Raw genomic sequence first — 19,116 nt, forward strand, 5'->3', positions numbered from 1 at the left:
GGAACGCATAATCCGGCCACCTGCAGATCTGAAAGCATGCTCAGTAGGCTTCTGAGCAGGCTGCGGTCTATGGTCTCTCCATTGCGTTCTTGTTCGATCTGCTCCAGAATGCCGTCCACTGTGCGCTTCTGAACAATGCCATCGCTCACGATGTGGGTACGGAATAGCTCCAATCCTGTGTCCCTGCAACACACACACACACAGATAATTCCAAGATCATAGAAAATGTAAATTCAACATACACCTCACACAAATTAGGGGATTGAACAAGGATCCTACCAGATGGAGGGAAGTAGTGAATTCTGTAGCACATAGGTCCGATCCAGAAATAGAAAGATACTCCGGATCATGATCTGAAGGAGAAATACAGTCCGAACATTCAAACGTTCAATTCAACCCTCTTAACAACAACAAAAATAATAATGAAGCAGGATTGTATGAACGACCAACAAACAAGCCTTACAGTCTGCCTGCAGTGGTCCTGCCAGCAGCGGTTGATCCTCTTGAGAAAGGACAGACTGTCCAGGGACTCTGTGAGCTCCAGGTTAAGGAAAAACCCTCTGACTTTAAAAATGGAACATATTAGGTCTCTTTTCAGCAAGTTTATACAACTTCCTCTGTGGAACGTGTTCGTTAGAGGATAAGGCCAGTGTACTTTCATCTTTTTACTTTCTCATCGTCAACATAGCCTACGAAAAGACCAAAACCAACAATGCATTTCTCCTACTTACAAGTATGGTACGTCCAGCAGACACCAGATTATAGCTCGTATCCAGAAGTCATAGAACTCCATTGTTTTCCCAAAATAAACTAAAACATTCAGGCAAGTCACAGAGCCGTACTTTTTGTTTTGGTCAGTATAATACCTCACTGCAATGAACGCGAGTGTTGTCTTTTTCCTGGAATGACTTCATGAAGTAACAAAACTATGATGCTCGTGTTCGTCACAGTGATAGAATTACAATACGTACGGCTCTGTGACAGTTTTACAGTTTTTGTAAAACAATGGCATTCTATGACTTCTGGATATGAGCTATAATCTGGTGTTTTAGTAAAAGTTGTACATGAATTAAATTCTAACATTCACCAATGTCTTCCCATTTTGTTCTTTGACCAAGGACACACTGTGACCTTTTAAGGTTGCTTGTGTATAGTAGCAGGTGTCAAGTCGTGAGCAACACCGAAATTCAGTTATAGAGGCTTATTTGGAGTTATTAGGGTTCCACCACCTGTAGTTCTGTGTTGGTGCATGCATACAAAAGACATTTGAGACGTACTTGCAGTACTTATATTCCATCTATTTTATGCTCATTTTGTGTTTATTTGACTGCTGTGACGCTTAATTCTTGTATGAAAGGTGTTATACAAATAAAGTGTATTATTATTACATAGCAAGAGAGAATAAACATCCCTATGGTATTAGTGCCTTAGAAGCTCTACTAAAGTAAAAGGGAAATTAATTTAACATGTTATAATAAAGGTAATACAGTAAGTGATTTATGACAAATAAGTATGTATTGTACAAGCTAACTAATTGGCAAATACAATATGCAATATAGCCTGCATAATATAATAAAGTATTACTTCTCAGGGAAATGTAAGATGAGCTGAAAATATATAACATGACTGCTAAGGCACCATTATAGAGCAGTCATGACCTGTCAAAAACAGTTCTCACCCTATTTATACATCTGAGTCACAGCGCCCCCTTGTGAGAGAGATGGCAAAACACCACCAATATCCAACTCTACAACTAGTGGCTCTCCCACTGTGCTTATTATAGACTAGGTCAGTCTTTCGCAACCGCTGTGCCATGAAGAAAGATGAAGTGTGCTGTGGAAGATTTGATAAAATAGGATTTCTATATGAGAGATATTTCAATTAAACATAAATGGTTGTCTCAGCACTCACTTATACATAACTAGTTCTAAATCTGCCCCGTGTCCACCTTTGGCATTCCTGTGTCAATTTTGGTAACACGAGAGCGAATAATTATTTAGCTGCACATCAATCAAATGTCAGGACTCGCATAACGAGCTGCTGGCAAAATCTTCAGAACGACTGTCTATTTTGTGATGCCAGAAGGGACAGCTTTCTTTCACAGAGGCATCCCTACCAGTAAACAAAACGAAAGGCATTCCACATCAAGAGGAAAAGAACAAAAGCGGTCAACAGACGGTATGAGCATTATCTTGCGTCTGGACTGTCTAGAGATGTCAAACAGCCCTCAACCAGAGTGCGTCAGCTGAGGGAAAAGTTATGCTAGCATTATCCAACTTCACTAATGACGACTGATGCCAACGGTGGTGCCAAGTAAGTTGAAGAGGCTCTTGAAAACTAAGTGTCCCTGCCACAGATAACGTTAGCTAACCGTGAGTATAAACTGGTGTGCCTCGAGATTCTAGTTCAACATTTGATGTGCCTTGATATTCTGGTTCAACTTTTGATGTGTCTCGAGATCCTGGTTGGACTTTTGATGTGCCTTGAGATTCTGGTTGGACTTTTAATGTGCCTTGAGATTCTGGTTCGACTTTTGGCATGCCTTGAGATTATGGTTCGACTTTTGGTGTGCCTTGAGATTCTGGTAAAAATGTTGGTGTGCCTTGAGATTCTGTTCGACTTTTGGTGTGCCTTGAGATTCTGGTTCAACTTTTGGTGTGCCTTGAGATTCTGGTTTGACTTTTGGTGTGCCTTGAGATTCTGGTTTGACTTTTGGTGTGCCCTTGAGATTCTGGTTAAACTTTTGGTGTGCCAATTCTCCCCTCCCGTCTTGAACGTTGCTTGCATATGCCCCCCACTGGCCGGTTGTAGGGAGGATAGAAGCCTTGCATCACGTGTCCCCTCCGATACACGAGGAGGCAGCCTGTCACATCTTTTCACCTGCCAGCGCGGACTCTCATTGGCGAGGTGTAACGTGCGAGAGGCTCACACTACCCCCACCATTTCCTGTCTCTGCTTTGCAGGCGTCCCCAACCGACCTGTAGGAGTCGCTGTCCAGATTACCACCCATTGACTTCCACCCGCTAACTCTGCCAATTGAGTTAGTATGACGACTGGCACAAGCCGGAGGCAACGCCGACAGCCGGAGTCGAACCCGGTGTCTCTTGCGTTGGTGACGAGCGCAATGTCCGCTGCGCCACCCACCCAACCTACTTTTGGTGTGTCTTGAGATTCTGGTTCAACTTTTGGTGTGCCTTGCTTGGGCCTGACTGATCTACTTAGACAATGTCACACAAGTCACATTTCAAAATGTGAAAAACAATATGACCTCTCTTTCGCTACCACACTCAAAGACAATATTTTGAATTAAAATAAAAACATTCAACAAACAATTTGGTGCAAGAGGATATTCTCTGAACTGGTGGATCTGAGCCTGGACGTGATCCTCACACACCTGCCGCAGCTGCTTGTACAGCGTGGGGGAGACTTTGTATGAACACAGGTTCTCCACCGCCTGTGTGTTAAAAACATAAAGAAGACAAGAATAGAACAGATAGGCCATTTAATCTGTTGAGCCGAGACCAGGAATAACAATCAACAATTAATAATGATTTCTGTTCTCATTAAGATTAATTTAAACCAGGGATGCAGGGATATCAGATATTGGTGAAATACCAGGTTAAAATATAATATTGGTATCAACTAGGGCTGCAACGATTAGTCGACATAATCGACGATGTCGATTATGAAAAATCGTCGACGAGATATTTTTGCGTCGATTAGTCATTAAAAAATATATATTATAATCCTTTTTTTTTTTTTTTTTCACTACCTATCTTTGTGAAAGTGGCTTCTCAGCTCTGGTCCAGCCAGCTGAAGACTTCTTAGCTTAACATAACAGACCAACAGTAAGTTTGGGGGAACTAATGGGATAACTGGGGATGTTGTTTGGTCCTGACAAGAGTCTCAAAGCAACTCTGAGGTCATGCTCAATGTCCAATCTGTTCCTCTGCTCTGTCTTCAGCTGGACCAGAGCCGAGAAGCCACTTTCACAAAGATAGGTAGTGAAAAGAAAAAAAGAAAAAAAAAATTATTTATTTATTTTATTTTTTAATATAATTGTTTTTTGATTAGTCGACTAATCGAAAAAAATTAGACAGATTAGTCGACTACCAAAATAGTCATTAGTTGCAGCCCTAGTATCAACAATTTGCCTGATAGTAAAATCAGATACCAAGAATAGAACATGCCAGAAATCAAATGAGACTTGATTTGCTGCAATTTTTACACATTAACTCTCTCTTAACACTTTCAGTGCCCGGCCATTAACATGGGAAACATGGTTAAATGCCAGGACCCACTTCAATGATAGCGTTGTGAACGCAGAATCTCTGTCTTAAATTATGGCTATGTGTCTAATCTGCCTGTCGCTTACCAATGACTTGTTTGCAGTCAACATTGTCGAAACGATTTTTTTTTTATAGCATTTTTTTAAAAGCCCTCGTTTTTCAGGAAAATATATAGATTCCGTGATAAAAGACGTTTACTGGAATATTCTAGCATACAGTCAGGAGAATGAGGCTGGCAGGTCACTGCCAGAGACACCATGAGCTGCCAACCAGCAAACTTGTGCTGTGGGAACCAACACACGGGCATCGATCACGAGGATCCCACATTAACCTACGTGGACGTACTCAGGAGAGATGCGAGAACAGAATGCACCGGCGAGCTAGCCAGATGCATGGAGGATCGGGATGACTGGAAGCACCGATGGAGGGCCCGTCCGAGGACGACCTAGATAGATTGTAATTTTTCTGCCTATTTATGAATCGTTTTCAAATAAACGCTAGATTATCGATAGTATATGTGTACTTATGCACGCTATAGAGGCGGGCTGAAAAATCGATTCTCTCATTTCCTCATCAGCGATCACAGCCACACACACACACGCATAGGGCAAACGCTTATATCTCTGTGAAAACAGCTCTGATTATCCTAAGACTGTTAAAATAAATTCCTTACCCGAGATCAGATGTTATCCAAAAAGATATTCCAATTCCTGATCGCCATTCCAAATATCGATCACGCTTATTGATTACAGTGTTGGGTACTGTAAATACATAATCCACGCATTTTCCGGGCCGGTGAGCACAATCGATCCTTCAGTTGGCTTAAGGGAAAAGTAAAATGAGCAAACTGGCCACCCCCCCTTCAGCAGTGTAAAGTAATGGGGTGTAGTACCACAGGGAGAGACGATAGGGGGCGGTATCTTCCCAATTGAGCTCAGAGAGACTCTGCAGCACTAACCTGAGGCTCGAAATATGAATTCAAATCGCCAATAATAAAAAAGAAACGCGTCCGTGGCACTCAATGTGTTAATGGAAATTATTAAATCTAAAAAAAAAAATTAGTCCAATGACCCCAAAATGACAATGTCAAGAAAGATAATCTAATGATACTGGGGTCAAAATATACGATTTTATTAAGTATCTTAATACTGAAATCAGACTGTTCTTCGAACTCTGAAATGACAAAACTGTAATTGTATAACTATAACTGAGTTATCTGTCTAAATTACAAAGAAATATACTGCAGTAGTAACTACCAGTTACTACACAGACTACCGGTAGTTGCTGTGCCATAGCGGTTTTGAAAATAGGTGAAGAGTTTTGTGTAGATTTTTCTCAACATCATGTTGCCGAACCTCCCAGCAGACTTCCACTACACTACAAGATCAGCATTTGAGGCAGGGCTGTACATTAACTTTTTTTGCACATAGCACTGATGCTACAGAGGTTGATAGTTTTGTAGCTCAGGCCAAAATCTTGTAGCACGAGTATAAAACATATCTAAAATCTCTAAAAACAACCACACGCCGTAGTGCTGTTCATCACTTAAATAGGTATGTGACTGGCAAGTGGCAAAGGACATGAATCTTGCATACAGGGCACACAGAATCCAAACCTTAAAAGAAATGTTTTCAGGGGGGCGGCTACGTGGTGTAGTGGGCAAGGCACTCGCCACGAAATGCTGGAGACGCTGGGCTCGTCAGTTCGAGCCCAGCGCTCCACATTTGCTTTCAGTTTAGCTGGTCGTCCACAGTAATACACATTGGCCGTGTGGGAAACTGAAGGGTGGGGATCGGGCGTTGTGGACAGCGACTCCTACAGGTCGGTTGGTGCGCCTGCGCAGTAGAATCAGGAAGTGTCGGGGGCAGCGTGAGCCTCCCACGCGTTACTCCTCGCCACTGAGAGATCGAGCTGCGCAGGTGAAAAGATGCGACTGCTGTTACCTCAAGTACCGGAGGGGACTTGTGCTATGTATGACTTAGTCCACATTGCAGCCGGCTTGTGGGAGGCAAGAAACAGCGTCCGTGACAGGGGAGGGTTGAATTGGATGATACGAAATTGGGATGGGAGAAAATATAGAAAAATGGGAGAAAAAGTGGATAAAAAAAATGTTTTCAGACAAACATTTTCTCTTTATTTGCCCATAATGGTAAACTGCAGGGACATAACAACTGTATACAAGACATCAATATGTTACAAATTAGCTGTGCGAATTAGTTTAAATTAGTCATACAATTTTTTTTTTTTTATTGAGAAAGTGTGTAAATCACTAATAGAACAAAAACAACCCGTGTGTGTGCGCTTGTAGTACTCCTTGAATGAGATCATTCATCTCACACACACACACAATTGCATTAATCAGAAGTACAAGGAACTCTGCATACCTTTGTTTCACAATGAAAAGTGCTTTATAAATAAAATTAATTATTATTATTGTAAATAACCCCATGAAAAGTTTATTATTTTGATGGGTAATTACCTGCTTCATATTTACTGGTTTCAGTATGTGCCTAAAGTGATCAATGTGTTGGGCGGTTTATAGAGATCTATGCCAATTAATGTTTTATGTATATCCAGGACTTTTATTATAAGAATTGATAGAGGCCTAGAGCTAAAGATATGTGTATATGTGACCTTTATTTTGAAAACCGTGTTGCGCCGCAACCGGGTTTAGGTTTGCGCTTTTGACAGTGACATTTTCAGTTCAACTTAGCTCGAAGGAAAGACGCTAATCAAAAAGGTTTAATGGACCCGTATGAGGCCATAGCTCTTATGGTGGGACTTTGTTTATAGAAGAGGAATGTAATACTATGCAAAACGAGAAATATACAGTGATTTTACCAGCAGTAAGTTGCAAGCCGCTTTCATATACGGGGAACCGTGACAATTATTAGTATCACCTTATTTGCATATTGTCTCATTATTAGATAGATAGATAGATAGATAGATAGATAGATAGATAAGATAGATAAGATAGATAGATAGATAGATAGATAGATAGATAGATAGATAGATAGATAGATAGAGATAGATAGATAGATAGATAGATAGATAGATAGATAGATAGATAGATAGATAGATAGATAGATAGATCGATAGATAGATAGATCGATAGTAAGGCTGAGCCCGAACGTTTGTTCGTTACGCTGGCATTCGGATTTTAATTAATGGGTTCGAACGTTCGCAAAAAAAATCCGTTTTTTGGGTGGAACGTTTGGTGCACACGCGACGCGACCGGGGAGCGTAGAGCGGGTTACACACAACACAGCAGTGCTCAAGCACCATGCATGCCCATTTACACCGTGCGGGAGAAAGAAAGAAACAAAATAACTGGAGATAAAAGATTCTGGAGTAAACATCGTGCAACGCCTGGGTACACCATGCCCAAAAGATCCACTGTTTGCAACAACCTAACTCTGACGTACGGGGCCGTGCGGGAGAAAGAAAGAAACAACATAACTGGAGATAAAAGATTCTGGAGTAAACATCGTGCAACGCCTGGGTACACCATGCCCAAAAGATCCACTGTTTGCAACAACCTAACTCTGACGTACGGGGCCGTGCGGGAGAAAGAAAGAAACAAAATAACTGGAGATAAAAGATTCTGGAGTAAACATCGCGCAACGCCTGGGTGAAGATAGATAGATACTTTATTGGTCCCCGGAGGGAAATTTAAGTAGCCAGTATTTAAGTATTGAAAAACATCCTCACCTAATGCATGGCTGTTCTCTAGTTCCTGTTGCCCAATCAGCTTGTTCGTTGGCTTTACATTTATAAATAAATTAATAATAAATTATAAATGGAAAGCCAACAAACAAGCTGATTATAAATTATAATGATTAGAACGTAGACCATTTCACATTATTTGTTAGAAGTGTCCGTGTCCCTGTCAATCATCACTGCCAGGTCCGAGTTAATTTCATCGGCTATGGTCTCTATCATCTCTCCACAGTCCACATTGGACGTGGTTGTCATAAGATGGACTGATATCCGCTCCGTTCTTCTTGCAGAGCAAAATTAGTGGCTTAATCTTATTGAAAGGAAGTTCTTCTTTGGCGATGCAATAGGCCACATTCATTTTCATCTTAACAGAGTTTCATTTTGATTGTTCGCTAGGAATTGTGGGATTTGGTTTTGGATGTATGGACTCTATGCAGACATTTAATTTAATCGCATGATAGACTACAACTACCAAGTAGAATAGCGTGGCCCAGGCCCATCGATTCACTTCAAGCAAAAAAAATATTTCACACACACAGGCTGTCAGGCTATCGCACGGGTGCTACGCAGTAAATTCATTCATCGCACAGACTGATTTCTTCATAGCACATATATGTCGCACTGTACAGCCCTGTTTGAGGTATACCTCAAGAACATCAAACAAACAAAGGAAAGCCAAACCTGGTAGAGCTCTTCCAGGTTGTATTTGATAGAGGTGCTGTTCTGGATGGCACCCACTGCATCTCGTAGCTTCAGCCATGTGTCCTCTGTGTAGTTATCTGCTAACTTTGGCCTATCTGTCAGATCAGAGATAAAAAAAAACATTAAAGATCCCTTCCACTCAAACATGTTTTTTATGATTAAAAGGTGCTATATAGATTTAAAAAAATGTATTTAGAGTTATATATATATACCGGTATACACATTTATTTTGTATTTACTTGTCAGCAGAGCTTTTTGGAAATTGGAAATAATTGACAAAAGAAACACGCAAGGAGCAAATTTGCATTGCTCCTTGCATTCTCAACGATGGTAAGGGTGTAGAAATGCTACGCCCTTTTCAGTAGTTTACTGAGCAATTTCATGTAGGCTATACTAATTTAGTCAATAATAGAAAAAAAATTTACCTTTAATAATGTTTGGCACACAAAGACCAAACTGACTGAAAAATATAGGCAACATGTGTCAAAGTATTAACTTAGTGCAAACAAACTAAATAATTAAACCTTTCCTATTTTTGTGGCCACATTATAGACAAAGGCCATCAACATAAAGTATGAATATGCTCAACCAGCACTAGACTTTATCAAAAAGGAAAAGTCACTGTTATTTAAAATAAATAAATCATGTGTACTAAATATATATTTACTGTTTAATTGCATGAAACATTATTAGTATTCTCTTATGCCGCTTTTCAGTACTGCATGCATGGTACCTAATCGACTCGACTCGCTTTTGCTATTCGAGTGTCCTGGTAGCCGTATTTGAAGTGACGTCACACGAGGAAGTAAATAGTCAACAGTAACACTGCGTTGGAAGGAGAAGCCTGGCCCCTGATGATATACTATAAACCAACAGCCAATAAATGTGAAGTTATCTTTGAACCTCTGTTGTCAAGCCTCGTCAATATACCCCCCCTTCCCCACTAATGGAACACAGCGAAGTGACTCCACGGTTAGCTTGCGGCTAACGTTATAACCGAACAATACACACATGCCCCGAACCGTGGAGGTTTTATCGAACGGTGTACGGTTCGAATGCGTACACCCCTAACAGTTACTTTTTTATAATGTCCATAGCTCCGCCATTTTTCATCAGATTGAGACACATTTTTTCTAGGCGTTGACAGAAAGTAGAGCTGCCGCGATTACCGCATTACCGCGGTATCGCTGTTACATCACGGCCACCGCAGAGTAGGCTGAATACCGCGTCACCGCTGTTTTTTTATAATAATAATAATAAATTACCCTCCTCTCGTTGGGCTTGCGGCTCTGCAGATATACCCTACTCCTCTATCGAGGTTCCAAGCGACCCTATTGGGTACCAGAAAAGTCACGTGAAACATTGCAGACCACTGATTGGTCAGAAGAGAGACGCGTCACACGTTGTAGCGCCATGCAGTGTGTTACCACCAATCGGCAAGCGCGTATTCGTTTTTTACGTCCTGAATGTCAGCTCATCACAACACGGCTAATAACGTTAGCTTTAACTCTCCGCCGGAGTGGACTACCATCGCTCCTCAGGAGTACTAAACGAGACAATGATTTTACTGTCTGCAACGAATGTTATAATAAAAGCCCTTCGTTCTATACACTTGTCTGATTGACAACTTTATTAACAGACCGCAGAATGGGACAACTCAGCACGCTCTGAGCAAAGAAAGGAACTGAGATATGAATAGAGTATTGCTTGCCTTGCTATGGTCCGGTAAATACGCTGATGTTATTGAACGTATAACTATATAATGTTAATGCCACAAAACGAATGCCTTTATTATAAAGTAGTAACTTTATAGTAATAATAATAAGAAAGGGTCGGGGGGGTAACCATCCCTGCCCGCGACACCGATTGAACTGCGCACGACCAGAGGGGAAACTTCGAATCCGTGTTTCACTTTCAATAACTAATGCGTGCTTGCCGAATCCCAAACAATATTCATGCTGCAAAGTCATCCTCTAAAGATAGACATTTAGACTAGAGGCAGGCTATATGCTATAAAGAGTAGACTACTACTAAAAAAAAAAATGCATTCAAACTTTTTTTTTTTTTTTTTTTTGTGCGTGCGTGCGGTAATAACCGCGGCGGTAGGAAATATTTTGCAAATTTGTGCGGTAAGGAAAACATCAATACCGCGGCAGCTCTAACAGAAAGGTACAGAAACAAACTATGTTCCATTTTATGGCAATAAGGCTGGTGTGAGCTGGGTAGTGTAGTTTTATGAAATGTCTATGTTCATCGAAAGACCTGGGTCTCCTCTCACTTAGGACTACAACATTTTCATGACACGTTATTTCCTTGCGTCCAATTCATCCGGTTTCCGAACGAGATGCGCAGAGATATTTATAAATTAATAACAATTCACTAATAACAATTAAAATCATTGGTAAACATTATAGTGCTGAAAATATACACTTTGACTGCTATTTTGATAGGGTTAGGGTCTTTACTCTTGGCTACATTTGAAAAAGAAACACAACATGAATTAATATGGACTGTATTGATCTATTTATGACGTGATATTAATTTCGTACAGGTACCGGACCGCTCAGGCTTAAGGGGTTAAAAAGCCCAGCTCACAAAAACCAGGGTGAAATAAAATAGAAATACACTCAAGCACCACAATTGTATTTTTTTTTGTATATTGTAGCAATGGATTACCACATGGTTAAAGAATGTGGCAGTGTTTAAAACTCCCAATCGCCGGGTAGCAATATAATAATATCATGCATCATTATCAATTCAACTTAACAAAGCTCTCCTGTCCTGTGACTTAACAAGATCAGTCTCTGTTTGATTGTATGGAAACCATTCATCAGATTTTAATGAACCAACAGAACCTTTACAAAGCAAATTATTTGGCACAGGCACTGTTAAAACACATTCAAATGTACGCCAGGCCAGACCTGTGTCAATTCAATTGTATTCGCAAATAATTATTGGTAGGCAGTGGCACTACTAGGCATGCACTGACATGAAAGATAAGGCCAATATCTATATCACATTTCCTGATCTGGAGGTGCAGGTCCAGTGAGTGTATACTAGTGGGCGTGTCTGCCTTGTTCAGGGGTACTACGACTATGCTTGCACCTCATGGTACCAAAGCACCTCAAAGGCGCTAAAAACAAAATTACAAACATCTCAAAACAAACTGGTCAGACTACTGCTTGACCTTACTCCTAGAACCCACCTCACCCCTGCCCACTTCGACAACCTAGGATGGCTTAGAGTAGACGACAGAGTACAACAACTTGCAATGGGCCTGGTCTACAAGATACACTACACGACCAAGGTACCCATGTACATGTCAAAATACTTCCCAAAGGTCAGTGAATACCACGATCACAACACCAGAGGGAGCTCCACAAATCATGTCAAACCCAGATTCGGCTCAAATAAGGGACTAAACACGTTTCGCAATTATGCCACATCAATGTGGAACGCCCTACCAAAGCTGTAAAGGAATGTGGATCACTACCCACTTTCAAAACCTCTCTCAAGGGACACCTACGGGAGACTGCAATTCAACACTGGCCCCTGTAAATATCCTAACCCAATCATTCCAACCCCCTCCAATGTACAGTCATTTACCTAGTATGGTTTTGTCAATAGTTCAATGTACAATTGTGTTTGTTTGTACAGTGTCTCCTCCCCCCCCCCCCTCAATGTACAGTGTTACTTGTTTATACAGTATGCCCCCCGCCCCCCCCCCCCCCCCCCCCAACCACCTCCAATGTAAATTACCCAGTATGGTTGTCAATATCCCAATGTACCCAACCCCCCCCCACCCAACCTCCAATGTACAGTTTCTACGTCAAATGTATATACTCCCTTTTCTTGACTCCTTCTGTATCACAAACAGTACTGTATTTGCAAATCTGGTATGTCATAAATGTATAGATGTAGCAGTACTGACTATCTGTATGTCATGTATGTCATATATGTCTATATGAATTGAAAATGGGGGACCCTGATGGAAACAAGACAAACGTCTTTCTCAGGTCTGCATCCCCTTAACAATTGTATGTATTGAGCCGTACTGTATTGTACCCATTCTGCAATCTGTTAAATAAAGTTTTCATTCATTCATTCATTCATTCTCTGTTCAAGATTGGGGATTACCTGGTTGACTATGAGAGTAAATATTAATGAATGTGGCTGAAGCAATTAATGCACTGAAATAACAAAAAGTTTGATTGTTAAGCACTGGCAAAGGTCTGCACTCTCAATGCATTCTTCTAGATTCATTGTAGGATAGCTATTTGGTAGGGATGCACCAATACCGATACTGGTAGTGGATAGGCGATAGCGGTCCGATACCAGGCAAAAAGTTATCTCCGATACTAAAATCCGATACCAGGAAGCATGTCTAACGTGACATAAATCAAAGCAAGGTATCTTGAATTTCCCCAAGGGGATTAATAAAGGAACACTCGACTTGACTTGATGCATTCTTGACACATGTCATGTTAGCTCTCTCTAATGGAGACAAATGTATTATATCTTAAGAAAATGTTTAAAATGACGCAAAAAGGATGGTCCAAGTCTATACTGTTCAGTAAAAGCGATGGATTGGTACTCTGTATCGACCGATACTTAAAGTTCAGGATTCTAAATAGGTATCGGTAGTAAACAAGTGGTATCAGTGGCAGTGCATCTCTGGTATTTGTTTCAATGAATTACATTCAATCACTTTGGATTGTAGCTAAAGGGACCCCCCAGGGTTCCAGGGGGTCCCCACTGACAAATGTATTCCAACGAGAGAATGTATAACAATGACTATTCTGATCGTATATTTCACTAGTCTCTCCACTGTTGTCTGCAGACCTAGTTGGTTATGAAACTCTGGACAAAATCATATCCCACGAACACAAATCTGGGAGATCGAAATATCGTCAAAATATGAGTCCACAGCCATGTATACCAATTTAGAGATTATTGGCGTGAAAATAGTTCCAGAACCCTTTTGTATTTAGTGACCTAAGTAACCAGTAAGTACAATGGCTAGGTTATCACAACTTTATGATAATGATTAATGGCGAATATTGGACAGTTTATTGTGCTAGCACCTAGCTAACAAGATAACTGTGAGACAAATAACGTTAATAACGAGCGTTGGCTAACGTCACGTATACAAATAAAACAGCAGGGTAACATTAGTGGTTTAAAACTGAAACACAACTGGGTTAATGTCAACTTACCTTTGAAGTTTTTGATCACTAGTTTCTTTGAAGCGCCAGTTTTGCTGGAGGCCAAAGCAGACGTCCTGGTCACCCCGTTGGTGTTGTGCTCAGTCAGAGCAGAGAAGTTGTTTTTCTTCTCCTGTCGTATATCTTCTGCCATCATGGGATCAGCTAGCTGGGATAGTTATCTGTATTAAAAGGCCGCTGATGTTTTGTGTTATGATGTCGAAACGTTCCCAAATACGTTGCTAAAGTTATAACAGTCAGCTGCAACTTGGACTTTCTCGGAACTGTCTCTTAGTAACGGTCAACGTAAATAGAACGCGCTGTTAAAGGTAGCTAGCTAACAGGACATCAATAAGCGGCCACTATCGCGCTGAATAGCCAACGTTAACGCTGTTAGCTAACTAGCCGGACAACTTGGCCAACGGTAGACACAGCGCACAAACTCGTTAGCTAAACAGCTAGCTAGCTCACGTTGCTAGTTACGTTAACTGTATATATTCAGTATATTTGCGGTAATGTTAGCCCGACGATAGCTAACATTGACTAGTAATTACTCTCTTCTAGAGCACTTAAAACGAGACCTTTGGTATTACCTTTCCCATTCTAAAAATGTTTATAATCATGAGCTAGTCAAATGTTGTGTTGTTGGGGCGATAATATAGCTAAAATAAAAAAAACATAATTACAATATCACAGACCCCATATCCAGTGTGGCTTTTAGCCACATAACGTTAGCTCGCTGCTAGCACAACAAAATGGCTTTTCTCTCCAGACAGTTCAGTTGGACAGGTGCATCCTGGGTGAATCGAAAGGAAACTATAAAAGAAGGAAGGGTCAATTGATTGATTGATTGAAAAGTTTATTAACAGATTGCAGAATGGGTACAGTACAGTACATCTCAATACATACAATTGTTAAGGGGATGCAGACCAGAGAAAGACTTTCGACTTGTTTCCACCAGGGTCCCCCATTTTCAATTCATCATAACATATATGACATACATGACATACAGATAGACAGTACTGCTACATCTATACATTTATGACATATCAGATTTGCAAATACAGTACTGTTTGTGATACAAAAGTGTCCAGAAAAGGAGTGTATATACATTTGGCGTAGAAACTGTACATTGGAGGAGGTTGGTGGGGTGGGGTTGGGTGGGTTGGGTGAGGGCTGTACATTGGAGGTGGGGGGGGGGGGGGGGGGGGTTGGGTAGGGGACACACACACATTTTACACTGTACATTGGAATGTTGACAAAGCCTTACTTGGTCATTTACTGTACAACTAGGTTAGGACATTTGTAGGGGCCAGTTTCGAATTGCAGTCTCACGTAGGTCAATACGTCACTGTGTGGCGCGTGAACGCACATTGGTGCCGAAAGCCTTCAGTTCGCCCAACAACCGATTGATAAATGAAAACTGTATTTAACAGATTGCAGAATGGGTTCAATACAGTACGGCTCAAGACACACAATTGTTAAGGGGATGCAGACCTGAGAAAGACGTTTGTCTTGTTTACATCAGGGTCCCCCATTTTCAATTCATATAGACATTTATGACATACACAACACATACATATGACATCATGACATTTATGACATAGGGACATACATGACATACAGCCGGTATCCATACTGTTACATTTGTGGCATATATACGATATGCAAATATACAGTACTGTTACCCAGAGATCCTAACAGAAAATATATACATATGATGGGGAGGAGACTGTATTGATTGATTGATTGATTGATTGAAAACTTTATCAACAGATTGCAGAATGGGTATAGTGTTTACATTAGGGTCCCCCATTTTCAATTCATCATAACATGTACATTAGGAGGGGGGGGGGGGGGGGTGGACATTTACCGGGGCAAGTTTCGAATTGCAGTCTCACGTAGGTGCTCTTTAAGAGCGGTTTTGAATGTGGGTAGGGATTCACATATTTTTACGGCTGTGAGTAGGGCGTTCCACATTGTTGTGGGCAGCATAATTGTGAAACGTGTTTAGTCCCTTGTTTGTGCCGAATCTGGGTTGCACATGATTTATGGAATTCCCTCTGGTGTTGTGGGCGTGGTATTCACTGACCTTTGGGAAGTATTTCGACATGTACATGGGTACCTGTGTGGTGTAGTGTATCTTGTAGACCAGGCCCATTGCAAGTGGGATCAGCATCAGCCATTGATTGATTGAAAATGTTATTAACAAACCAAAAAAAAGTCAACCAACGAACTAGATTCTTGTACCGGATCTCCTCTCTGGTAAACAAGAATACCCTGAAGACTCTGGCAGGAGCACTCATTCAAGGGTACTACGACTATGCTTGCACCTCATGGTACCAAAGCACCTCAAAGGCGCTAAAAACAAAATTACAAACATCACAAAACAAACTGGTCAGACTACTGCTTGACCTTACTCCTAGAACCCACCTCACCCCTGCCCACTTTGACAACCTATAGCTTAGAGTAGACGACAGAGTACAGCAACTTGCAATGGGCCTGGTCTGACAGGGCTATTCAACTGGCGGCCCGCGGGCCAGATCCGGCCCGCGGGATGATTCTGACCGGCCCGCCAAAGATTACATGATAATAATAATTTTTTTTTTTTAATATATATATATATTTTTTTTTTAACTTTTTTCTTTTCATGTCAACGTTAACACGCACAATTGAGCCAAAAGTCACTCAATTAATGACAGATTTCATTGATAAATTGAGGGAAAACTTTGCAAGTCGATTTGATGAATTTGACATGTCCAGAGAATTGATGTGTAGTAACTTCCTAGCTTTAACTCCTACTCTGCGTTGTGATTTAAACCTTACAAAGCTTCTTAGAAGAACTACTCTTTCCAAATGCAGATAACCAATGTTTAATCTGGTTTCTGCTTACCCTGAGAGAGCACACGGCGCGGCCGTTGAAATGAAGCGAAGTCGGAGCAGTTTGAAAAAGGATACGTTTTTTAATGAAAAAATGATTTCAATCAGATTACAAATCAAATATTTGAAAGAATGGTGCAATGAATTCTACCGGGAGCAGTCGCTATGCCGATACGTTCAATATCTAAAAAGCTTGTAGCTGCTCGTTGTTCGTTCTTCACAGATGTTTTTGCTGCGTCCGTCTCTCTGCTGCAGGGTCCTCAATATCTAGTGGAGAAAAAGGGTGTGTTTGTTGCTTCCTGGGTCTGTGGGTTGTCTTTTGTGTCTCTCCTGGCGAGGAGTTTTGGTTATCTCCAATTTAGGCTCCGCCTCTAATTTTACGGCAAGCGGGCGTTTCCAAAACTCGCCTCGAGCGTTTCTATTGGAGAACACTTATTCTCAGCTCTCATTGGCTAACTCACTACCGTGACGTTTTGAACTAATTTAGGTCACGGAGTGGCTTCAAATGGTCTTTTCTTTGATCAACTGCTGCTTTGTTTTAGCAGAGACAATCTGGCGTCTCTCAAGGCAGTTTCTTTGTATTCAATTTGTTTGGACCATTTGCCTAGGGCCCTGGGTTGTAAAATCACCCATGTTTATTGACTTTCCCAGGAAGATCAAACGAGACACTATCTCTCACTCAATCAGCATCTGCCTGCTTCAACACCCCTTTTAGGAAGTCTTGAGCCAAGCAGCTGCGTTATCAAATCAGCGATGTGTCTCGTTTCTTTTGTTTATAGAGGTAGAGGAGCAAGGGAAAATAGTGAATGTATTTTACCTGTTGGTGTTTTTGCCATTCTGCTTTGTTGTACATATACACAGTTTGCTTTCTGACGGAAATCTACCACAGTTCCCCGGTTTGGGGATTAATGATCCCCAATATACTTGTTAGTATTTTCTCAAACAAACTGTTTACAATTACCTTAACCTTACTGTTTAGCCTAATTTCCTCAGAGCCAAACCTTTCCAGAATCCTTCTGACTCATTTTCCATATTTGTTAGTATCAATTGCTTTCAACACCCACATTAGCTCCCTCCTCCACTGACCGACTATGAATCCATTTTTGTTTACACAGTTCTCTATTCACTCACACCGTTTTAACAATTTCCACTCATTTGCCGGTTATACACAATGTATCAGTTATATCAATTTCACTTCAGTCTAGGTCCGTCCCTTTATACAAAAAGATGATCGTACCAATTACCAGGTTTAGACTATACTTATGTGTTTTTTAACCAAATGTGTCTGTTTTGTGCAATTCACTCTGAAAGAAAAGACCTTACATTGCATTTACTATCTAAACATTTCTAAAAAAGGAGAGAGCTCAGCTAATGAAAAATGAAAAATTAATATGTACACGCCCTCTCCAAGGCCTATCAGTTACACTATCCCTTCTTTCGCCTATGTATACCGTTTAGGCTTCTGGATGACTCGTTTTGGTCGAGTATCTTGTTCCGGGCTTGTGCTAAGCACTGGTTCCTCCGGTTCTTCTGGTACCTTCTCCAAGTCCACAGAGGAGAAATTATTATGTTCCAATTCATAATCTTCTCCTCTGTCTGGTTCCTGTAAAAAACCTTCATCTTCTACTGGTGGCCAATCGTGGCCCCCTCGGTCTGGCTCGCCATAATCATCCGGGTCTTCCCCATCGTTTGGGGTTAGCGCCACCCCAATTTCATCTTCTACCGCCTTCACTTCGCCTTCGTGTAACGGTTGCGACGCCCCGGTTTTACCGTCAAGGTCTTGTGGTTCAGGTTCCCATTCTTGGTCCGTATTGATTGCTTTTACACAATGAGTAACATGAAACCACATAGGCGATCCTTGAATTTGTAAAGCCCTCTCGGTGGCTCGAACGACTTTGTATGGCCCTTCTCGTCTTGCGCCAAACCATTTGTGTCTAAATACTTTTACATAAACGTAGTCGCCTGGTATGATTTGAGGTGTAGTCTGCCTATTCACCTCCTCCCCGGTTTCATGCTCCTGTCTACTGGAGACATGAACCAGAATACTTTTGTGTATCTTTTGTGAGGTTTTGCCCGCTGCTCACTACCTTTTCTCTGTCTTCTTTAAGCCTACTGTTAGGAATTCCCTACTCACTCTCTCTAGCCCCCACCCTCTCGTTCCTTACCCTTAGTGGCCACACCTGTTTGATATTCTATTATCTCTCGCACCTGTGATGGCAGGCTAATTAGTCCCCCTGTGGGCTTTAAATACCAGGGCGCTTCCCCTCGTTTTGGCGTGGGGTCGTGTTGTATTCATGCTGAGTCATATTCTCTAACATCTA

The 19,116-nt window shown here is 41.2% G+C and overlaps 1 protein-coding gene across 1 annotated transcript in view; it reads right to left on the reverse strand.

Moving 5' to 3' along the window:
- The window catches only part of cul4a (cullin 4A), a 57,624-nt gene extending 42,974 nt beyond the window's left edge, over positions 1 to 14,650 (reverse strand). Inside the window, exons 1-6 of the mRNA XM_084307668.1 lie at positions 13,928 to 14,650; positions 8,691 to 8,806; positions 3,350 to 3,454; positions 464 to 532; positions 280 to 353; positions 21 to 183 (exon numbers count right to left, since the gene is read on the reverse strand). Of these exons, the coding sequence (XP_084163794.1) occupies positions 21 to 183; positions 280 to 353; positions 464 to 532; positions 3,350 to 3,454; positions 8,691 to 8,806; positions 13,928 to 14,072 (672 nt within the window). The 5' untranslated portion in view covers positions 14,073 to 14,650. The remainder of the gene's footprint in view (positions 1 to 20; positions 184 to 279; positions 354 to 463; positions 533 to 3,349; positions 3,455 to 8,690; positions 8,807 to 13,927) is intronic.
- Positions 14,651 to 19,116: the final 4,466 nt, after the last annotated feature.

The sequence above is a fragment of the Notolepis coatsorum genome (assembly GCF_963971535.1).
Source record: "Notolepis coatsorum genome assembly, chromosome: 2".
Taxonomy (NCBI): domain Eukaryota; kingdom Metazoa; phylum Chordata; class Actinopteri; order Aulopiformes; family Paralepididae; genus Notolepis; species Notolepis coatsorum.